This window comes from Oryzias melastigma, linkage group LG7 (genome assembly GCF_002922805.2).
Source record: "Oryzias melastigma strain HK-1 linkage group LG7, ASM292280v2, whole genome shotgun sequence".
Lineage (NCBI taxonomy): Eukaryota > Metazoa > Chordata > Actinopteri > Beloniformes > Adrianichthyidae > Oryzias > Oryzias melastigma.
In genome coordinates this window covers 389,721-411,165 of record NC_050518.1, presented here as the reverse complement: position 1 = coordinate 411,165, position 21,445 = coordinate 389,721, and the positions used below count along the sequence as shown (strand labels likewise).

Sequence of the window (21,445 nt, the reverse complement as noted above, 5' to 3'; positions counted from 1 at the left end):
ATGAAAGCGCGGGGAAACACTCACCATGTGCGGCAGCCGGATGTTAGCAAGGCTACGGATGAGGGCGCGGCTCAGACCCGACAGTTCCATGAACAGAGCCTCGTTCTGCTCCTCGATCATCTTGTTCTCGTGCTCGATGCTCTTCAGGTTCTTCTCCATGGAGGAAATCTGCAACAGACAATACTCAAGTCATCTGCTGCAGCAATCTGTTTGAGGTCAATCCAGGTCAACTTCAAGTATGATGTATGTCACACCAGCTTGGGTTTGATCATATATGAGAACTGGACAGAGTGAGTGTGATTTCACTCAAAGAAAATAGTTTACTACTGGCTTCAATCAAATGAAGCCAATTCAGTCTGCATTTTTTTCATGATACGGACGCCATGACATTGGATCCAGACAATGTCAGTAAGAAGTGATTGGTCTGGGTCAATGTTTCTCTACACCCAAGTAGGCTCGAGTAAACATTTGAATCTCTAAAGGTGAATTTCACATTTTCTATATTTATTGACACACTTTACGTTCTTTATGTTGCACCTATATCCAACACTTTACATACTTTATGTTGGATCTATATGCAACACTTCATGTATTTTAGATTGCACTGTTATGTAACACTTTACATATTTTACGTTGCACCTATATGCAACACTTTACGTACTATACGGTATGTTGCACCTATATGCAACAGTCTATGTAATTATGCTGCACTTATATGCAAGACTTTATGTACTTTATGTTGCACCTATATGCAACACTTTAAATACTTTGTTGAATTTATATGCAACACTCCATGTACTTCAGATTGCACTGATATATAACACTTTACATATTTTACAATGCACTGATATGCAACACTTAATGCACTTTATGTTGCACCTTAATGCAACACATAACGTACTTTATATTGCACCAGTATTTAACATTTTACATATTTGTTTACGTTGCATTTATATGAAACACTATGTTCTTTACGTGGTACTGAATTTCAACACGTTATCTACTTTGGATTATGCTGTTATACAATACTTTATGCACTTTATGGTGCAATGATACGCAACATTTTATTAATTTTTTGTTAGTAAAGTATTGCATATCATCAAAAGGTTGCTTTTCTCCACTTCATGTCCACGGGAATTACATTAATTGCGTAAATGGTAGTTGAAAGAATGTCAACACTGGAGCTAAAGCTTCTGTGTAAAAGTGTTAAATTAAATGTTACACGGTGTTGCCATATATATTAAGTAAATTACAACAAGCTGAATGATGTTTTGTAGATGTTGTCAATTAATTATAAATCTGGAGTTAAATGTTAGAAATCGGTGGTTGCTAACGCTGGTATTAGTAACACATGTTCACGTTGACTTTCAGCTCCGCCCAGTTACAAACTCTAATACCGGGAAGTGTGTTTGGGTTGTGTCCTGGTGACGTCTACTGTCATTAGTTACACAAAACCCTTTTAAGTTGACCAATCAAAGGTTTCAAACATTGAACGTTGGGGCCGGCAGGGACCGCCTACTTTTATTGAGGCGTCTGATTGGTTTGTTTTGACACAGCAATGACTGATAAGGACTGCTTGGAGTCAGCAGGCACTTCCTGTTTGGAACACTGGGGGGGAGGAGTCACTCAGTCCAGTTCTCATATACAGTCAACAATTTGAACCAACTCATCAGAAACATGTAGCTGAGTCAGGAACCCTTTTCAGGTGACCACTGTTTTAATGCTGACTTGACTCCAATTCAATAGCTGTGATGAGTCCAGCAGCAGAAACTCACCTGAGTCTGCAGGTTCACCATGTCAGCCTCCATTTCATTGTTGGAGTCATTAAGGTCACTGATCTCTTTGTTGAGCTGCTTTATGTCCTCGTCGTTGTCTAAAACTGAAGCAGAACATCCAGATGAAACAGAAAGACAGAAAAAGTCCCTATTATTCATAGTTTGTAACTAATACAAATGCATGTCTTCATAGCAAGGCATATGCTAATTTTTTTATGCTAAGTAAATGATAATGTAACATTTTCAACATCTCACCATCAGTGGGTCTGAAGTTGGTGTTCAGATAGTCCTCTGAGGGGAACTTGGCCTTCTTCTTGGCATACAAGGCTCTGGGGCATCCTGAGAGGCTGAGCACACAGAACTACGGTTAGAGTCTGAATGAAAAATGCTTGGAAAGACCAAAAGAAGTCAACATTTTCCTCCATTTAACACACCAGTAGGTTGAAAGCTGACATTTTTAGAATAACAGGTTGTTGAACGATCATCTTTAGTTCTTTTCACACCTTATTTAGAAGAAATACAATCAATGGACTGGTGACATCTAGAGGTAAAGTTTTACTTGTCATTCAAACAAACATGGCTGTCTTCTGGTAAAATGAGAAAGTGCAGCAAAAATTAAAAAGATTAATTAAAAAGTTTTCAAAGATGCATGTATGATGATGTTTGATTACTTAAAATACACTTTTTGTAACAGTTTCTTGGGCATTAATTATAGGGTTTAAAGTTATGACATCTGTGAAACCTAAAATTATTATTATTTTTTTTTGCAAAGCATTTGATCATTTCTATTAAAAAGAGATGAAATAACAAAATAAAATCCTCAGTCAAAAAAAGGACCAATGGTGCACTGTTAGCTATTGAGCTGCGTTCATACAGAAAGGGGGTTTGAGCAAACAACACTGCATTTTGGGCATCATGGCAAAAATTCAAACATGAGGTGAAAATGAATATTTATATGGTTCAGATATCTGAATTTTGGCTAAACTCCATGTCACATCAACCAATCAGGAACTCAGCTTTGGCCCATGACATGTTGATGACATGATCTGCAGGTGAAGTCCAACATGGAGGGAAATGTGATGGTTCTATTCCTAAATGTTGTAATATTTTATTTTTTCATTAAGACAATAATAAAAAAAGGTTTATACTGGGAGTCTCTGAATGTACAGTCTTCTATGAAGTGATGAAGCTATAAACCTTAGACAGTAGCTCCTCCCACATGTGGCGGGTGCAGCAGTTTTGTGAACAAAAGTTTCCGGAAAATAAGCCACTCCCACTTTTTAATTTTTCTTATTTTTAGGATTTTATTGAATGAAGCTCCTCTCACTGCCCTGGATAAGAGACAAACATGTGATTGGTTGAGTAGTGACTGCACATCTGCAGGTTTAACCAATTCAGTGACCTAGTGATAGATTGTACGCTCTGAAACTGGAAGGTTGTGGGTTTAAATCCAAGGTCAAGTCTTACCAAAGATGTTTGACACTCATCATTAATGGGTTGGATTGAAGTACGGCTGTGTCTGCAAATTTAACACTCCTAGGTGTTATTTACCTACTGGGACTTTAACTTTAGTCCTATATTAACCCTTTTATGCATGGAGGTCACTGCAGGGTACAGAATGCTTTGATAGCAAATATATGATATATACCATAAGATGCTAACCAAAAAGAAGATGTTCGGTTCAGAAACAATAGTTCATAGATTTGATGGGAAGTTAGTAAATGATGGTTTACTATTACTTTTTAATTCAGGGACATTGTCTTTAACCACTTTTTGAATAAATCAACCAATAAAGGATGGAACCACCATTACAACATGATATATTTTAAATTATTTACAGTTATACATACGAATGACCATATAATTACATTGGTGTCTTCACAGAATTTAAAGATAAAACTTTCTTTTTCCAAAAACAAAACTATTCTGTATCCCTAGAAATGAATAAAAACACAAATCCTAAGTGATTTGATCATAATTCATGCTCGAGAGAGTTAATGCTAAACATCTACAGGTACAGTGTTGATGCTAAATCTGATCAAAGGTGTTTCCAAAACAAAGCTTTGATCACAGCAGGTGTTTCCATCAAACCAACTTCAAGTCATCTTTGGTGTTTATAAGAATCATCTTCACATCATTCGAGGTGTTTCCATCGACTATGAAATTGCACAAATTGGATTTGCGATAATGAATTTGCCTAATGGAGACACGACAATTTCAAAAAAACTTCCATTCATCAAAAGTTTTTGCACTTGGAGGAGGTGGTTTTTGAGCGACGTATTTCACAAAACTGAAAAGAACCAGATTCCCCGCTCAGTGGGCGCCAGAAGAGGTCCCACAGCGTCACAGCACATCAAAGGTTGAGTGGAATTGTTGGATCCACAGCTCCTCTGTAAAACCATCATTTCCCAAAATTGTCCCCACATCCCAAATTCTTCAGTAGCCACTCCCACGTGGTTTGCCGCACCATGGCCTGAATGAGACGCCAACATCTCCTTTGATAGATGATGATTACCACTAGGGCTGTGGCAGAAATTTGAATGTAAATCAAAGTATTGTTCACATCCCTCACCATGTTTTTGAATGACTTATCGCATGGTTTGTGTTTATTCACATAATTATGATTTCATGGAAACAGTGTAATTGTGAAATAGTTTTTTGAACACTTTTTTAGAATTTGGATAAGGTTGTGCGCATGTGTGTAATGTAAACGCAGCTAGTGTGACATCACTGATGCGCTCACCTGCGGTGTGTGAGGAAGCTTCCGTTAGCGTGTCCAGATCCGTCACAACCAGGTGTGGGGCAGGTGGGTCCCTCAGTCTTAAAGGCCTTCCAGTTGAAGGGCGTCCCGTTCAGGAGTCCCTCCTTCTGCCGCCGTGCCGCCAGCGGACAACCGTAGGCGCTGCGGTGGGTGGCGTATTTGCCGCTGATGTGACCCAGACTGTCGCAGCCCGGAACCGGACATCTGCGGAGGAAGAGGGAGAAGAGAGGAGGACGGTGCGAGAGAGAGGAGGACGGCGTTGAATGAAACGATGAAAAAAGAAGATGATAACAGACTGATGTGTTCAAATGAAACGCAATTCACTTTCTGTTCTAAGTCAGACTCACAAACAGCTGGAAGAAGCAGCTCTGTGTGCAAACATAAACCGATGTTTGTCAGGTTCTACGTTCAGTCAGTATCTGCTGGAAGTGTGTTTTCCCCTCAGAAGGGCCCTATTGTTGATTCAGTTAGAAGTGGGGGGGCAGGTCAGCAGCTCTGCATATGAATAACAGTGACTGTCCTCTCTTCTCTATCTGTCTCTGCTTTATTGCATTGTTACCGTCAGTCACGCTAAAAGCAGACGTTATGGCTTTCTGAGCGGTACGAACTTTAAAAGCTCCGAGTCCTCCTGGTTGTCCTTGGTAGGAGTTTTAATTCCACTTTTCTTGGCACGCGGGCACCCAGAGAGACTGAAAACAGAAAGTATGGAGTTGATAGCAAAAAGTTCAAAAACGGATCTGCTGAAGTGAGAGAACATTAGAAGGAAGAATGAATTTACCCAAAAAAAAGATAAATCAAAAAACGCCTAAAGGTGTGAGAATGTGCTTGTGGTCCCTCTCTAGTTCTACATGAGCTGTCACTACACTGACTCTGTGTGTGTGTGTGTGTGTGTGTGTGTGTGTGAGTGAGTGTGCGCTCCTCTCTGTGCGTTGGTTACCTTCGGTGGGAGGCGTAGTTTCCTGTGATGTGACCCGAGCCGTCACATCCCGGAGTGGGGCATCTGAGAGGAGGCAGAGTTTGGTGGTTAGAATGAAGACACAAGCAGGAGGCATTACCACGGAAACACTGGACGTATCTGTCCACAGTGAAAAGCCTGACTGCAGCTCCATTTCACATTTCTACGGGCCCATTGAAGGGAAAGAGCAGAGCGATCCCATTGCAGGAAAAAGGCACCGTGACAGATGCAGCAGCAGCACAGACAGCAGCAGCCAGCAACAAAAGACAAGTCAACGTCAGCAGAATGAAGGTGTAGAGCAGACATACTTGAGTTCAGGGGTGTGGGCCGCCATGAGGGACCGCAGGCTCTTATCAGCGAGAGGACACCCAGACAGACTGAGAGGAAGAGGAGGACGAGGAGGACGGAAAAAAGGGGGAGGGGTCAAAGGAAAACGAGGGAGAGAGCAAAAAGATGTGAGTGAAGGGAAATTGAGAGTGCGAGGCATACCGAGGTCATTTAGGAATAAGAGAGCGCACAGAAAGAAGTGAATCCCCGGTGCACCCAGAATGCATTGCTGCCTGTGTAACCTCCCCCTCCTTTGTGGAAACAGAGTGCTCACCTGCGGTGTGACGCGTAGTTTCCAGTGATGTGGCCGCTGCCGTCACATCCAGGTGTAGGACACCTGTACAGGAGGAGGACGAGAGTTCAGGTGAATCACATTTCTACGGCTTGAAGCCGGATCACACTTCCTAAACACCCACTCTCATGAAAACTGCATTTTTTTTGTATTTTTAATATAAAAATGTTGCATATTTTCATAGTGGAGGACATTTGTAAAGAAAATTAATTTAAAATTGTATCTCTGAGTAAGTCTGTATTCAAATTGTTGTGAGTCAGGAGCAGATGAAAAGCGTATTTGTGTTGTAGAAACTACAGTGGGTCGGCCACAAGCTCCCTGCTCCATTTATCACTCATACAGGCTAGATTTAGGCTGTCTAAGGTCTCAACATTTTTCAGTGAAAGTGATGCTAAAAAGTCAAGTTTCCTTATTTTTTTCTCTATGGTGCTGTACTACAACAATATTTTTACAAAGATGATACAAAATCCCCCAAATAATCATTCCAGCATTATAGTAAATATCACAATGATAAACTTCTGCTGTTTGTTTCTATGATACATATAAGTTCTCTTTATATTTCAGAGTTAAAATCCAAATTTAATTTGCATCAGCTTCACTCTAGTTGCTACATTTCTGTTTTTTTCTTCCAAAAGCCTTAAAGCTTTCTACATTTCTGTAAAGCACTTTTCTAAACTTTAATAAAGCAAATTATTCAACTGTTTCCATGATTGCTGAATCAACCAGAGGACAGATTTACACTTCTTCTAGAACGCTTTTGGTTGTGAATTCAACAAAAGTAATTATTTGTGGCTTACTTTATGTAATTAGTAAAAGCAGTTGGGGGGGAAAATTCTCAGCCTGTCATCAATTGTTCCAGGAGCGACAGATAGGAGTAAATAAAGGGGTGGAGCTAAAAGGTTGACATGAGATTTTTTTCTTTTGGAAAATGAGCAGAAACCTAACCCTGATCTGGTCAAAGTCTGGGCTTAAATCTGATTTAGTTTCATGACCTCAAGCTGTCGTTGTTGTGGTGGAAAATTGAAAATGTGTCAGAATTAAATAGTTCTACAAAAAAGCGACTGAAACAGAGACGTGAGGAACACAGCTGACAACCTTTATATGGACCTCTTGTGCACATCGTTTAAATCAATTGTCCGTTCACACCGAACGCAATTTGTGCGTCAAATTCATGTACTCCGTCTTTGCTTTAACAAAGTTCCCATTTGATGTATGTCCCAGAGTGTGTTAACCTGAAGCTCCTGCCGCATGTGGGAGGAGCTTCCATCAAAAGTTTTTCTCGACCTCATCACAGGAAGCTGCAAATGATGAGAGATCAGCTTTATTTATTTTGAAGAGCTGTACAAAGGCGTCTCTATGAACCCGTTCAGAGAGTCTTCCAGTGAAAAGCTGCACCTGTCCTGCACTGTGGCAGCCAGACAAAGCTGCTGCTCCACCTGTAATCAGTGGGAGGGGCTTTTATTGCAGCAGGTGACACAATGAAAGGATGTAAAGTAGTAAATTCTGATATCCCCTGCTCTAATTATTTTTTTTTAAATATAATTTTGCTTTGTTTTTTTCCTAGATTCAATTTCTCTTTCTGCACTTTGTTAATATAGACATCCTGAGTATTCTTTATGAACAGGAATAGCTTGAGTTGAAAAATGTCATTTATGTTTTGTTTTTATAGGCCTAAATTAGCAAATATTTTGATGTGATATACATGTATGTGTATTTTGAAGTACTCTATAAATGTTTTATTATGAAGATTTTCCAAAAAATAATTGTAGACTTTTATTTTGTTGTTTTTCCTGTTGTTTTGTTTGAGAATGATCGGAACTGTGACTCTAAAACCGTGACACGATCCGAGCTGTGAGTTTTGTGATCCGTGTATCCCTAGTTAAAACCCTCTTTTATACTCATCTGTTTGTCTTATGTTGACATTTTAGATAACTGTAATAATCCTAGAGTCACAAACATGTGAAATAAGAAAATAAAATCCTTTTTTTCAGTTTTGTTGTCTTATTAGCAGGAGCTCAAACTAAAAACTGACGTTATGACAGCAGGACGGTTATCTGGGTCAGCAGGGTCACTCACGAGAGAAGCTCTTTCTTGCTGTCCTTCGGCTGAAACTTGACTTTGAAACTCGGGGTCGTGACCTCTCCGGGGTACTTCCTGTCCTCCAGACAGTCCTGCATCAAGTCACAGTCCTCTGGGTCAGACGACACGTACGACTGCATAGTGTGCTCCATCTAAAAACACACAACAGAATTTTTTTTCTTGGATTCAGAGGGTTAATGAACTTCTAAGACATTTTCCCTGCAACCCTTTGCTCGGTTACACACAAAGCAGGAAAACTTAGCAAGACTTTGTGCGCGCTCGACCCGCTTTCAATCTTTTGTAGACATGTGATGCTTCCAAATTCAGAATGTCCTCATAAAAAATTTACTTTCAAGGCCCTTTAGATTTCTTTTGAAAAAGTTCAAAGGAGCGAACATTTGCATATGCCAAATCCAGGATGGTGCAATGCACCTGACACACCACCTCTGTTTCCCAGTGCAGTGTTTTAACTGTACAGTAATTCTTGCACTTCACTGAAATGAATTATAGAAAGAGAAAAGCGGGACAGGAAATAAGGAAGGGGGATTAGACAAAGTCAAAGTGATGTAAACAACAGTTTTTAATTCAAAAGGCTTCAGGGGGATTTTCTCTGTGGTTGTTGATGCTGCAACGGCTCCTCTGTGACTCTAGTTGCAGGAAATACTTGGCGTTGGGAGCTTGTAGCTGGATGTTCAACAACACCAACCTCGTCTGCCTCCTCCTCCCGCTGGCGGTTGGGTTTAGTGAAATCCAGAGGTCCCTCCCAGTCCTCCTGCTTGTACGTTTGCAGATTTGGCGACGTCATCCCGCTGTTTCCCCCGTGATGGAGCGAGGAAGAAGAGGAGGAAGAAGGGTCTGGGGAGCGAACCCCGGGGCTGGTGCCCGACACGCTGCCCTCTCTTTTGATGGGCTTCTTCATGCTCAGGTCCAGCGTGCCGTTCTCGTCCACCTCTATGTCCATTTCCTGGAAAATATATTAGAAATGTTCAGCTGGAAGAAGAAACCGGCAAAGGGATAAAGGTTCACTTGAAAGTAAAACTACAATATTATGCAATAATGTGTGTGTGAATGTCAAACCAGTGTAACAAAGAGTTAAGCCCCTCCCTCTGACTCTTGGCAGTGCCTCTGAGGACCACCTGTGAGCCCTTGATCTTCATCAGTGGGTGGGCTTTGAATGCTAATAAAGTTCACACTAATAAAGTATCTTTTACTTTCATACACAACACTAAGGAGTGAACCAAAGACCTAAAAATGACCAAATACCAAAAAGTTCCACAGGATACTTTGACGGGGACAATATTGCTCAAAACAAATTGTGACGAGAACAAGAAAAAAAGAAAAGTTCCACTTCATCTCTGACCATACTGTAAAGATAAACGCTTCTCACTAAACCACGTTTACTGATGGTATCATCAGAATTACGATACTTTTTTCCCAAACATTTGATAAACCTTTTTAGTACTCTAAATAAACTGTGTGCATTCACACTGAAGAGAAAAGCACCAAAGTTCAACTGCAAGTCAGCCAAGACCCTCATTTTAAAAGGAGTGCTTGCTTGGTACACCAGAGTCCAGGTGAGCCCTTGTGTTGAACAACCTGCCCGTGTGGTTGTGTCCTCATGTTCTTTGCTGTGAGTCACGGGTTTGTTGAGATGGGCGAGAACAACACTTGTTTCCCTCAAGAGTCTATAAACAAACCAAGTAGCACCACAAAAGTCTCTGGACTGATGTTATCCCGTGGTAGAAAAACTACCACGGGATAATCTTACAGCAATACAGTCAATGAGTGAGTTCACACATTATGGGCATGAATGTGTTTAAGTACCTTCAACCTTTCTGTTGTTAAATCCCCATTTATAAACCCATAAACTAAAAGGTATAAACACGTAAGTAGTGTTTTAAAGAGCTAACTCTGTCGACGAGTTTCATGACTGCATAAGCAGCAGCTAAAGCAGGGCTCAAACTCAATCACACAGGGGGCCAAAATCCAAAACACACCTTAGGTCGCGGACTGAACAACATTCATTGAACACTCTAAAACTAAATGTTTAAAACTTTTAAACTGTAACTTTTTAACATAATTATGAAGTAGATATATAGCATTACCTGCAATAATTCTAGTGTGAATGCTGTAAACTGAATTTGTCAGCTAAAGATGATAGTGCTGACAGCTGAAAATACTGAAGCTGATAGCCAGCTAAGATATTACCTAAATGTTATATTAGCCTATAAAACAAACAAACAAAAAACTTAGGTTAGCCAAAACAGCTAGCATGTAGCTGAAAAATAGCTGATCTTCAAAATATCCTTAAAAAGTGAAAAAAAAAGCCCAAACACCCAGCGTGTAAACATTAGGCTAACTTCAAAACAACCTAAAAAAAACTTAAAAAGAAAAGCCTAAATTAGCCAAAATAGCTTCCATGTAGCTGAAATATTAGCTTAACTCCCAAACAGCCTAAAAACTTAAATTGGAAAGCCTAAATTAGCCCAAACAGCTACCATGTAGCTATAATATTAAACGATGTGAGCCGCTTTTCTCCTTTAAAATCTACTGGAAGAACGTTGATCGTGTTCACAATTAAAAAATTACAGTTAATCAAAGAACGTAAACACTACAGCTCCGGTGTTAAAGGGTTATACTGTCTCAAATAGAGCATCTAATCTCCTTTTCTTCCCTTCAGTGTTTCATGAACAGAAATCTACTTTTTAACAGATGGATTTGGCATCTTAAGTCCCCTGAATTATGACTTCATACATGTCTTTATGTTGTAAACGATTGATTTCTTGCTATTTTGGTCTATGCGGCTCCACCTGCTTGTAGAATCGCCCTGGAGCTTGCAGCAAACGTACATTTATTCGGTGTCATGCTCTTTCTGAGAGCTTAGGAGAGCGAGCTCTGATATCTGCGCCAGCAGCGCTGACATTATGCTTCAAAACTGCACACTTCATTTTAGGCTGGCAGGTGAACAGAAGCAGGAAGGGTGAGATGTCTTCAGTACGCATTTAAAACGCTCCAGTCGAGATCTAGAAAAATCAAAGGGTTACGAGAGGCGTAAAGAAAACTGGAGCGGTTCCCAGAAACGTCCCGGGTTGACGAGCGCGGCCTTCCTGCGCTCCGGTATTGAATTTTAACTGACTCTGATTCCAGATCGGTTCCCCGATGGTCGGAGCAGCGAAGGCCCGCTCTTGGATCGGTGCCTCGCCGAACAACACCTCGCTTGGCTTTGCTGCCAGACACATTCATTTTCTCCTTTTTATCGTCTTCAACTCGTGTAAGGAAATGAAAAAATGATGAGGCAGTTACTTTCTCTCCTCTGTGAGGCAAAAAGGCCTTTAAAGATCACAATATGGGGGAAAGTGGCGCTCCGATTACACCTCCTGTGCACAGAGAGGGGAGTGAGGGAAGGAGTGAGTGAAAATTTACAGAGGTATGGACAGATACGGAAAAATCGAGACTTACATGGGGAGTGGAAAGGGAGATAAAATAGAGTGAAGGGAGAAGTGAGAAGAAAATGAAAGGCAGAGTGGCGGGGGTGGAGAAACGGGGTGGGAGATCCGTCCGGCAGATAATGAAAAAAGGCTACCTGGTGGAAAAGTAATCCAGCAAACTGGCAGTCGGCCAAATTCAATAACAACATGAAAAGTGTGTGGGATGGAGGGATGAAAGAGGATGTAAGAGGTGATGCAACTGATTCTCAACACCGTCCTGTTGCTGCAAGCCTGCGCCTCCTGATGATGAATTCATGCAGGGTTGATGGAAAAAATGAACGACACACCCACTGCCATCCCCTCTTATTTTCTCCAGCTGCGGCCTGTGATGTTTCATCTGCATCGCTTAATGAAGAGCAGCGCGCCGAAGACGGCCGCCGCCCCTTTCGGGATCCGCTAACAAGCATGAAGAAATCGCTCAAAGACGAGTGTCATCAGCTCACCTTGTTTTGGGGCTTGGTGCTGAGGTTCTCGGGTTTCTCCCAGCAGCGGGTGGACAGGTTGAGGATGGCGGTGGCGGCCATGTGAGCAGCTTCTGCGTCGTGCGAGTAGTCGTAGGCCAAAGAGGAGCTTTTCCCGTAACTGTGGAGGCTCAGGCTGGGGGAGGAGGAGGGCTTAGCTGCCAAAAACATGAAGAGAGGTCAAACTCCTTCAAATAAGACATCGATGTCACACATCTCCAAGAAAGACTTAGATATTTCAACCATTAACTGTATATGACCCCTCCCCCACCAAACAGGAAGTACCCGCTGGCTCCAAGAAGCCAAAACCTTAAAGACTTCTTTTGATAAACAAACAGCTCTTACTGAACTGTTTTAGCTTATTTTCTTTGGTTCAAGTTATTCAAGTTATAAACAGACCAATCAGAGGCCTCAATAAAAGTAGGTGGACCCAGCTGGCCCCCATATTCAATGTTTGAAATGTTTAAATTACATATTTTTTGTAGCCAATGACTTCCAACATGCTCACTCCTGATTGGCTAGATTGGTTGCCATAGAAACATTGACCAACTTGGACCAATCACTGCTCACTGATGACATCTGGCTTCAACATGGTGGCATTAGTGTCACAAAACTGAACTGACCTAATTTTGCTGAAACTGAAAGTACGTTACTTTCTATGGATGACATCACACCTACTGGGTCCAGTTCATATATACAGTCAATACACCATCTATGTCCCAATTCCTTCCCTACTCATTATACAGTGCACTATGTTTGCCATTTTGTAATGCTGTTCAAATCTACTCTTCCAAAATCAAGTGCACTAGAAATTTCCCAGAAGTCTTTGCAAAAACAGTATGCATTGATGCTCACTACATTAGCAAATATAGATCACAATGTGTTGCGTTTGAACAATTTTTGCAAAAAAAATACAATAAAATGTTTAAATGTAAATTTAACAACTATCTACATTTTCATCATCAGAACACAGATTTTCACTTTGTGAATTGAGTGACACATCTGCCGCTTAGAATAAAAGAAGTAGTGAGCATAGTGTCTGAATTACTTTTGAATTCCAGGTCAGTATGTTGTCCTGCACTATATAGTTTTTTTAGTAGGGAGGGTGGGAATTTGGACATAACCAACATTATAAATGCTCTGCTAGCATCTACTAAAATTAGCATTTTTCTTTGCACCGTTAGCAAACCTGTATTTAATGTTTAATTTTAACAGATGCATGCTAGCTAGAATGACTGGGTTTAAATACTGTATATAGCTATACAGTTTAGCTACAAATAAAAATGCACCTAACCTTTTAACATCACCCTTTAACACACGCCCTTTGACCTACCGTAACTCTTCAACCAGTTATGCAAATAGCGTAAATCAGCGGATTCTGACTTAACTAAAGCGTTGCATAACTGTACAAAAAGCTCATTTTCTTCTCTTCAGAATCTGCAGATCCATGTTAACTGCATAAACACTTCATTGCAGTAAAATGTTGTATATCAGCATAAAGCTAATTTTCTCCTCCTTAGAATTTGCTAATTTACGTTGCGTAAACAGTTGAAGAGTTACGATAGTTCACAGAGTGTCAATACTGGAGTTAAAGCTCAGGTATTTAAGGGTTTAAATGTATACATTTCATATATATATGTACACATTTTAAATGACTTCATTTATTTGGAGATGGACTCGGTCTAGTCCTCTAATACACTCAAACTTTGAACAGATCTTTCTACTTAGAAAATCAGGAGGAGGGGTTTCTCTTTTGATCAGAAAACAGAAAAAGACGTGTTCTTACTTTTAAAGGCTTTAGGTGAAGTTTCGCTGGTGCTTATCTTTGGGGCAAGAGTGCGCTTCCCAAACACTTGAGCATCAAAGCTTGCGTAATCAAAGGAGACCTTCGAGTACTTCTCCAGCTCCTTGGCCAGGTTTGCGCGAGGCGTGGAGGGCGCCATGTTGGGCCGGTAGCTGCCGTACTGGGGCACGTCCAGCTGCTTCACAAAGCACATTGGCCTGAGGTGGGAGAAGGGAGAAGAGCGCATCAGACTGCAGCTGTCAGGATTAAAAGATAGAATAAAGCAGAGCAGATCTATAAAGATGACAGACAAAAGAGGGCTGATGCAAAAAAAAAATCAAACTGATTGTAAAAAAAAGGGAGGACGCGGTAGAGAAATAAAAAGAGAGAAGATAGGGGTAACAGTGTACTTAGCAGGAGTGCTGCAGGATTAAAAGCTCTCATATCAGCAGAGGGCACATTTGCATGTTGTACAGCATGGAATTTATGAGCTTTAAGCCCTCTCGTTTCCTGGAGAGCCCAGGCTTTTGTCAGACCTGTTGGCATAAATCCACTGATAGATGAGGAGGAGGAGGAGGAGGAGAGGAGCTGAAGGAAGAAAAGATGTTGCAGATGCAGGTGGAGCGGTGGGGAAGATACATTTAGGGTCGTCTGCTTTTCATTTTTCTTTATTAAACATTTTTGATAAAACTATTTTTTAAAATGCTTAAATAAAATAAAAATATTCCAAAAAGAAGACATAATCAATCCTTTTAACGTTTAAAGGTAATGTGCGATGCCTATTACTCAGAGGCTAGAAAAATAACATCAGATTAGGGTGTGGCCTGATTTTGAGCTCTCTGGTCACCTCAGCTAGAAGTGACATCATCACACCGCTGCATTGTTCAAAAATAGAGAATGAAGTGAAAGAAACACAGAAACGCCCACCTTTGTTTTTCCCAGCACCTGTCAATCTACTGATGTCCATTTACACAAACAATTCCAACATAAAGAAATAAACTGATAGGGTTCGTATAAATAACTGTTATCAGGTAATCATGCAAAAGTATCAGCAAATACTCATTTTTTATTTATTTTGGGACTGAAATTCTCCAAAAAACTGTTTTTTCAAGTTTTTTATGTTACTTTTGGTTAGGGGTTTTATCAGAAAGAAGAAATGTTCACATCTGCTAGTGGTAGTTAGACAACCAGTCGCAGTCAGAGAAACAGTCGCAGACAGATTAGAAGTTTTTATTCAAAGGAGCAATTGAGTCAGAGCTCTATTTATTTATTTTAATTTTGTGTATATTTCTGAAGGATTTTTTCACGGGACAATCAAATTTCTCCTAATGGCAATTAATTAAGTTTTATCAGTGCATCTATTTCTCTACAAAAAAAACTGCACAGATAAATGATTTTCTAATGTTAAACACATTTGAACATCTTTACATTTGACTAAATGTAGCTCAGGATTCTCATTGATTATTTAATGTAAAGAAAACGAATTTGCAGCTCATGTTCATCATCCTCAGACATTACAAAAGATGGTGTTGCCTCATCACTCCTGTTGGAACGTTTTTTGGAGTATAAATACGACAGCAGCTGGTGTTTTGTCGACAAATGAGAGTATTTTTGACTCCATTTGTTTTGATAACAGGGCTTGTGATGTGTGGGGTGGGGGGCGTGGGCAGCAGTGGAGGCGAAGCCTCTTCAACTCTGATGGAACTTCTTTGGTGCTATTGTTCACACGACTGTCCTCAGAGTCCAGCATCTGTTCATTAGATGGAGTCGGCCTGCAGCTGTAAAGAGTCTCAACAACAACAAACATCAAATCTAACAAAAAGCCTCTCATGATCTTCAAAAATACCCAAAAAAACTTTTTAAAACTGATCACGGGGGAGTTTTTCTGAATTTCTTTTCATTAATTCAACATGGATTCCATCAGAACATGGAGCGCGAGAGGAATTCATCTCCACAAATAATGGACAGGCGAGCTAATTTAAATAACAATCTGAGAAGGAAAAACAAAGCAAGCCTTATTATGTTTTAATCCGATGCTTTGTCCAAGTACTGATGAGCTTTTCCTCTAGGAAAGCAATTATTTTTCCCATCCCCCTGCAATGCCCCTATAACTCGCATAATTAGCATATCGGCTGCATTATTAATTAAAATACCATCGAGGGAGAGCGTGTTCTTAGCATCATACCAGTGTCTTGTTTGTGTTAATTATCATTCTTTTGGCCGTGACACGGCGCCCGGACGGACGGAGGAGATGAATGGAGATAAAAGGATCTCAGTACTCGAGGAAGCAGCGATGATCAGACTTTTTTGTGGCTTTCACGGGACACCTTGGCCTCTGCTGAGGTCAGGGTCAGCTCTGTTCTTCCTGCGTGGTTGTCATGTGCTGAGCCTAACTCTGTTTTTGTAAATTTATTTTACAAAAACATCATCCGTCCATCCATCTGTCCATCTCCAGAACCTGCTGCATCCCTTTCAGGGTCACGAGGTTACAGGAACCAACCCAGCTACTGTTTGGTGAAGGAGGTACACCCTGGACAGGTCGCCAGTTTGTTGGGGAATTTAGAATGATCAATATAGCTATGAAGCATGTTTTCGGACCGTGGAAAGACACTGAAGTTTTTGGGGAAAACAACTCCAGTGTTTAAGGCGTAAATGGCGTGCACTTATTTAGTGTTTTACTACCTTCTTAGAAGGCCCAAAGGGCTTTACAGTCACAGTCCCATTCACCCATGTACACACACATTCACACTATGATGTCTCCCTAACATATAACCATCAGGAGCAATGTGCGGTCCAATGTTTTGGCCAAAGATGCTTCGACAGATGAGTGGGAAGGCAGGAACTGAACCTGCAATCTTCTGATTAGAGGTTAACCACTCCACCTCTGCACCACAAACACTCCTGCAAGGGTTAAAAGTTTTCTTTTTTATTTAAAAAATATTAAAATAAATTATTTACATACTGTGTTTGGAATTTAACTATTTTCAATTGCGCGATTAAATTATATTTTGATTTATTTCTTTATTCATTTGGAATGACACCTCGTTTGTCGAACGTTGTGCAGAAACACTGGTTCGCACTGAACTCCTCCGGGTTCACATGCTTTAGGCATTTAGGGGGAACTTGTGAGAGATAAAACATTTGTTAACACGCTGGAACAAAGCTGAAAAAGTACCACACTGAATAATTATCTGCAGTTTTGCTGTGTTAATGTTTAATAAAGTGCATTAAAGAGCTTTGCTGTTCATTTTTAATGTGAAAACTGTTTTTTTAAATGCATCTGGCAAAAGATTTCCCTTCCTTCTGTTGAATTTGCAAATCAAGTTTAGCTAAACTAGTCTAAAAAAGGTCACATCATTGAGCAAATCCACAAAGTAAAAATGAAACTGAACCAGCAAGTTGTCTTTGTGTTCACTTAAATCAGTGCAAACATCACCGTAAGAACAATCTCTGCCGTGACTTTCTTTATCTTTTTGAGGCTTTTTGGAGCAACAATTCAGGAGAAAACTTGAAGATTTGACAGAATGTAACTGGAGAAAATAGTCATCTAGATCAGTTTTCTCTGACCTTTCTCAGGTCACAGATCGGTTTAATGTCAGACAAGATTTTCACGGATCGACCTGTACGAGGCTGAAGTGGACATAGGATTTTTTTTTTTAGATTCCGGTTTCCCTTAACTTTTGAGGGTAAAGTTGATCTTCATCCTCTGTAAAATATCAGCAGCTGCTTTAAACTTTTTTTGTACTCTAGATGTCATGTAGGAATCATTAAAATGTGAAATAGATTTCCCCTCAACCCATAACTGTCAAAATGGAAGCAAAAAAATCAGATACCACTCTACCTTAGACCTTGTCTGACGGAAAAATGAAAAACAAGAAAATTTAATTTTTAAATATAATTATAATAAAACTTTATTAGCAGCATCTTGGTAACACTAGACAGCTGGTTGTTGAATATTGTGCATTATTATTATGGTGTGTGGTAATAATGCAATGAATTTATATTTGGAGTAAAAACTTCAGATTTTTTTTCTATTAAGTGCAGCTTTGTCTTATTTTGAAATCAAAGGTTCTTCTTCTGTTTCCTCTTTTCTGTGAAAAGAAACTTTCCAAATTTTTTTTTTTTTGTGAGCTTGGGGGGGTTCTATTTAGCGGTCAGTGCAGCTGCTTTAAGAACTTAGAGAAGAAGTGGATTTTTGACACATGAATGAGTGACTTGGCAAGAATGAGGGGGATGTGGTGGAGAATCCAGATGTTTTTCAAAATAAAACACTGTTCATAATCAGACTTTAAATAAAACAGAAAAAGGGTGTATGTGTTTTTTTTGTCTGCGTCCCAGTAACAACATTCCTACTGGACACCACTGACCTAAAACACGCCAAGAAGACTGTGATGACCCACCTCAACACTCTGTCGTTGGGGCTGCCTTTGAGGAGCTCGCTGGTGGGCGGGGCCACAACCTGCTTGTCGTGGGTCTTGGAGAGCTTCTCAGCAGCAGCGATGGGGCAACCAGACAGACTGTGAGGGGGGGTGTGACAGAAACACAACAATCAGGACGAGGCTGCTGCTGACGCTGTAAATCTACATCAACCCGAGGCAGGGTGGCAGTTTTCGCTCATGCACGCTTGCAGCGGCATGAACGCACACGCTCCACACGGCGTGGGGGGGTACCTGCGGTGTGTGTTGCGATTGCTGTTGACATGGCCCTGACCGGTGCAGCCGGGGGTCGGACACTTCAGCACATTTTCATGCATGGCCAGAACTGAGCGGAGGAAAAAAACAACAACATGAGCTGAGAGAAAACGCACAACCTGAGAACGACGTTTTGCGCTCCTCCAACTCTTTCTGCTTTAATCTGCTCTGCCTGAGATCAAAAACAGATAAAAGCTCTAGAAAAAAAAGCTCATTCTTACACAAGAATTAGATCCATGTTGCCTCACATCTCACACAAAAAAAGAGAGGGGCGTCAGATGAGATTCCTGACGCGCTCGCTCTCGTACTCTCTTTCTTTGCTGGAATGAGAACATCTGTCCTCTTTTTTCTCGTCACATATTTTACAATCAAAGCTGCTGAAAGGAGCCAAGAAAGAGCAAGAAAAAAAAAAAGACCCACTCTCGGGGGGGATCCTGTCCTTGTGGGGACAGCCTGACAGGCTGCGATGGTGGGGGTAGAGGCCGGTCACGTGACCCGTCCCGTCACACCCCGGCGTGGGACATTTGATCTCCCTCTTCTCCGGCCGGCTGCTCTCTGCGTCAGACATGATGGAGGGAGGGGGGTAGAAAGTGACGAGGAGAATGGAAGAAGGGATGAGTAAGGAGGACAAAAGCAAGTGGTTAATGCCATCAGACAGGCTGCTTGACTGAGCATGAAATCTCGACATATTTCAGACAAAACCAGCACCATCTGTAAGCCTTCCCATCTCCTCATCAAGGCCAGATCTTGGAAATATCTTCTGCTGATCATCTGGAAAACTTGTTTCTTTTTTTCTATCTTTCTTTGACATTTTCAAAGCTTTAAAAAAAAACAGTGCCTGGAAACACATCACACCTTCCCATAATTCACCTATAATTAAAGACGCGGGCTCCTGCATACTTGGAGCCCAGCCAGCCAGTATCTGTGGCATTGGAGGCAGGGAAAAAAAAGCAGCAAGAGGACGGTGTGATGCTCTATTGGCCTTCAAATTGAATGTTAACGAGACACGCATCTCCTAATTAGCGATGAGCAGAACAGGAACGTCGCCACAGGAGGGAGTTGAGGCCGCGGAGAGGGCAGCACTACCAGGCGTGTAATCACGCCGCAGCTTTACCGCGAGCATGACAAGTGGGCAGCGTGCCAGAGGCCCGAACACATGCGGCACGTAAACAAACACTCCACGCTCGCAGGCTGCAGAACAGCCTCGTCTCCGCGCCTCCGTACCCCGCCCTCTCGTCGAGCACTTCCTCTCCACTCCTGGTGGAAGTCTATTCAGCTGGAGCCACTTCACCCCCTTCACAATGGAGAGGGAGGATCTGCTCAGAGCTCCGTCACTTCATACGCTGGCTCCACTAAGCTCAGGACAGGATCGGTTCCATCGACTCCAGGAAGAACAGTCCCCTTTCTCTGTTCGATAACATTTTGTTTGGTCTGATAGGAGTGTTTTCATTTTGTCCACAATTATAGAAACTTTTTGGCTCATCTTCAAAGACCTACTTCAATGACAATTGTGTTTTTAGTATGTTTTTTTTTTACATACATAAAGAAAATTAAGGTCAATTTGCCCTCAAGCTCCCTACTCCAAGCTCTCAGCAAGGGGTGGGGTTGCATTACACAAACGTCCCGCCCACAACTCAAAGGTAAATTTCTAATGAACTCCTGCCGCTCTGCAGAAACTGTGTCTTAGAAAACAGCAAAGGCTGTTGGATTTTGGCTAAAAACTACATCATCTCAATTAAAGGACCACTGGGAACGCTTTGAAAATAGATAAAAATCAGAAAAGGAATTTTTAACATCACTTTTGCTCCAAAACCTTCCTGATGTGTCGACATCAGACCTGAGCACTTCATTTAGCCATTTTTTCTAATGGTAAATGGCATATACTTATATTGCCATTTTCTACCTTCCTTTAACCCTAGAACACTTTCGCTATAAAAACTCACACCATCACTTTTGTTGCGTAATTTTTACCCATTATAATATACCCAATAAAAAGTATTTGTAATAAAATATAGATCAAAATATGACAACACATGATAAGAGTAGCTTTCTTTTATTTTCAGCTGTGGTTTATGTAAGAAAATGGAAAATATAAGCACAGTAAGATCCTAAAATCATGCTTAGAAATAACAGAAAAATTAGGAGTTTGAGAACAAAAAATTCCTAAAAAAATAAATAAATAAATAATGATACTGGAGACTTGGTCTTTGGTCCACCCATTCCTGGGACATGTATGACTTTAACCCAGGGACCATGACACTCAGCAAAAGTGCAATATATTGGAAATCATGCAAACACTTTTGCTCAGGTGAAAATCACACAGCGACAGTGCTCTAGGGTTAAGGCCTAAAGTGCTTTACAGTTACAGTCCCATTCACTCATACACACATTCACACACTGATGTCACCAGTGGCGGGCCGTCAGGGCCTGCAAGGCCTTCTCTGCTGGCCTAAAAATATCTGAATCACAGACTGATATTAATTATTATTTACCGTGAATACGTATTCTATAATTCCAAATGCTCTGTCTTCGTCCTTTCATTGCTGTCTCCCTGGTTGCGCTGCTTCCAGACGTGTATTTTCCTATTTAAGCATTAACCAATCACATTGCAGCACCATTTGTTGCTAGGGTCAAAGAAATCTGCCCGGAGGCCTTCACAATCAGTTCTGCGGGCCCTGTAGCATAAAATAATTGCTTGCTGTTGCTTCAACCAATCAGATCTGGAGGAGACCACGTGCTAGGCCATACGGAAACGTCAGGATTTTCACGCGCTGTGATTGGATAATCGGAGAGTGTACTAGGCAGAGCTGATAAACTGAATCTGTAGCGACCT

At 41.0% G+C, this 21,445-nt stretch overlaps 1 protein-coding gene across 3 annotated transcripts in view; it reads right to left on the bottom strand.

The window, feature by feature from the left end:
* Positions 1-21,445, bottom strand: part of myt1b (myelin transcription factor 1b) — a 50,909-nt gene that overhangs the window by 4,272 nt on the left and 25,192 nt on the right. For 2 of the 3 annotated variants that reach the window (XM_036212627.1, XM_036212626.1), the window contains exons 8-22: positions 19,033-19,167; positions 18,592-18,682; positions 18,322-18,438; positions 13,925-14,139; positions 12,121-12,296; positions 8,896-9,153; positions 8,187-8,341; positions 6,093-6,155; positions 5,800-5,868; positions 5,474-5,536; positions 5,145-5,225; positions 4,519-4,740; positions 2,031-2,122; positions 1,776-1,879; positions 25-168 (exon numbers count right to left, since the gene is read on the bottom strand). In XM_036212627.1, the coding sequence (XP_036068520.1) occupies positions 25-168; positions 1,776-1,879; positions 2,031-2,122; positions 4,519-4,740; positions 5,145-5,225; positions 5,474-5,536; positions 5,800-5,868; positions 6,093-6,155; positions 8,187-8,341; positions 8,896-9,153; positions 12,121-12,296; positions 13,925-14,139; positions 18,322-18,438; positions 18,592-18,682; positions 19,033-19,167 (1,985 nt within the window). The remainder of the gene's footprint in view (positions 1-24; positions 169-1,775; positions 1,880-2,030; positions 2,123-4,518; positions 4,741-5,144; positions 5,226-5,473; positions 5,537-5,799; positions 5,869-6,092; positions 6,156-8,186; positions 8,342-8,895; positions 9,154-12,120; positions 12,297-13,924; positions 14,140-18,321; positions 18,439-18,591; positions 18,683-19,032; positions 19,168-21,445) is intronic. The other variant, XM_036212628.1, reaches the window with a different exon arrangement.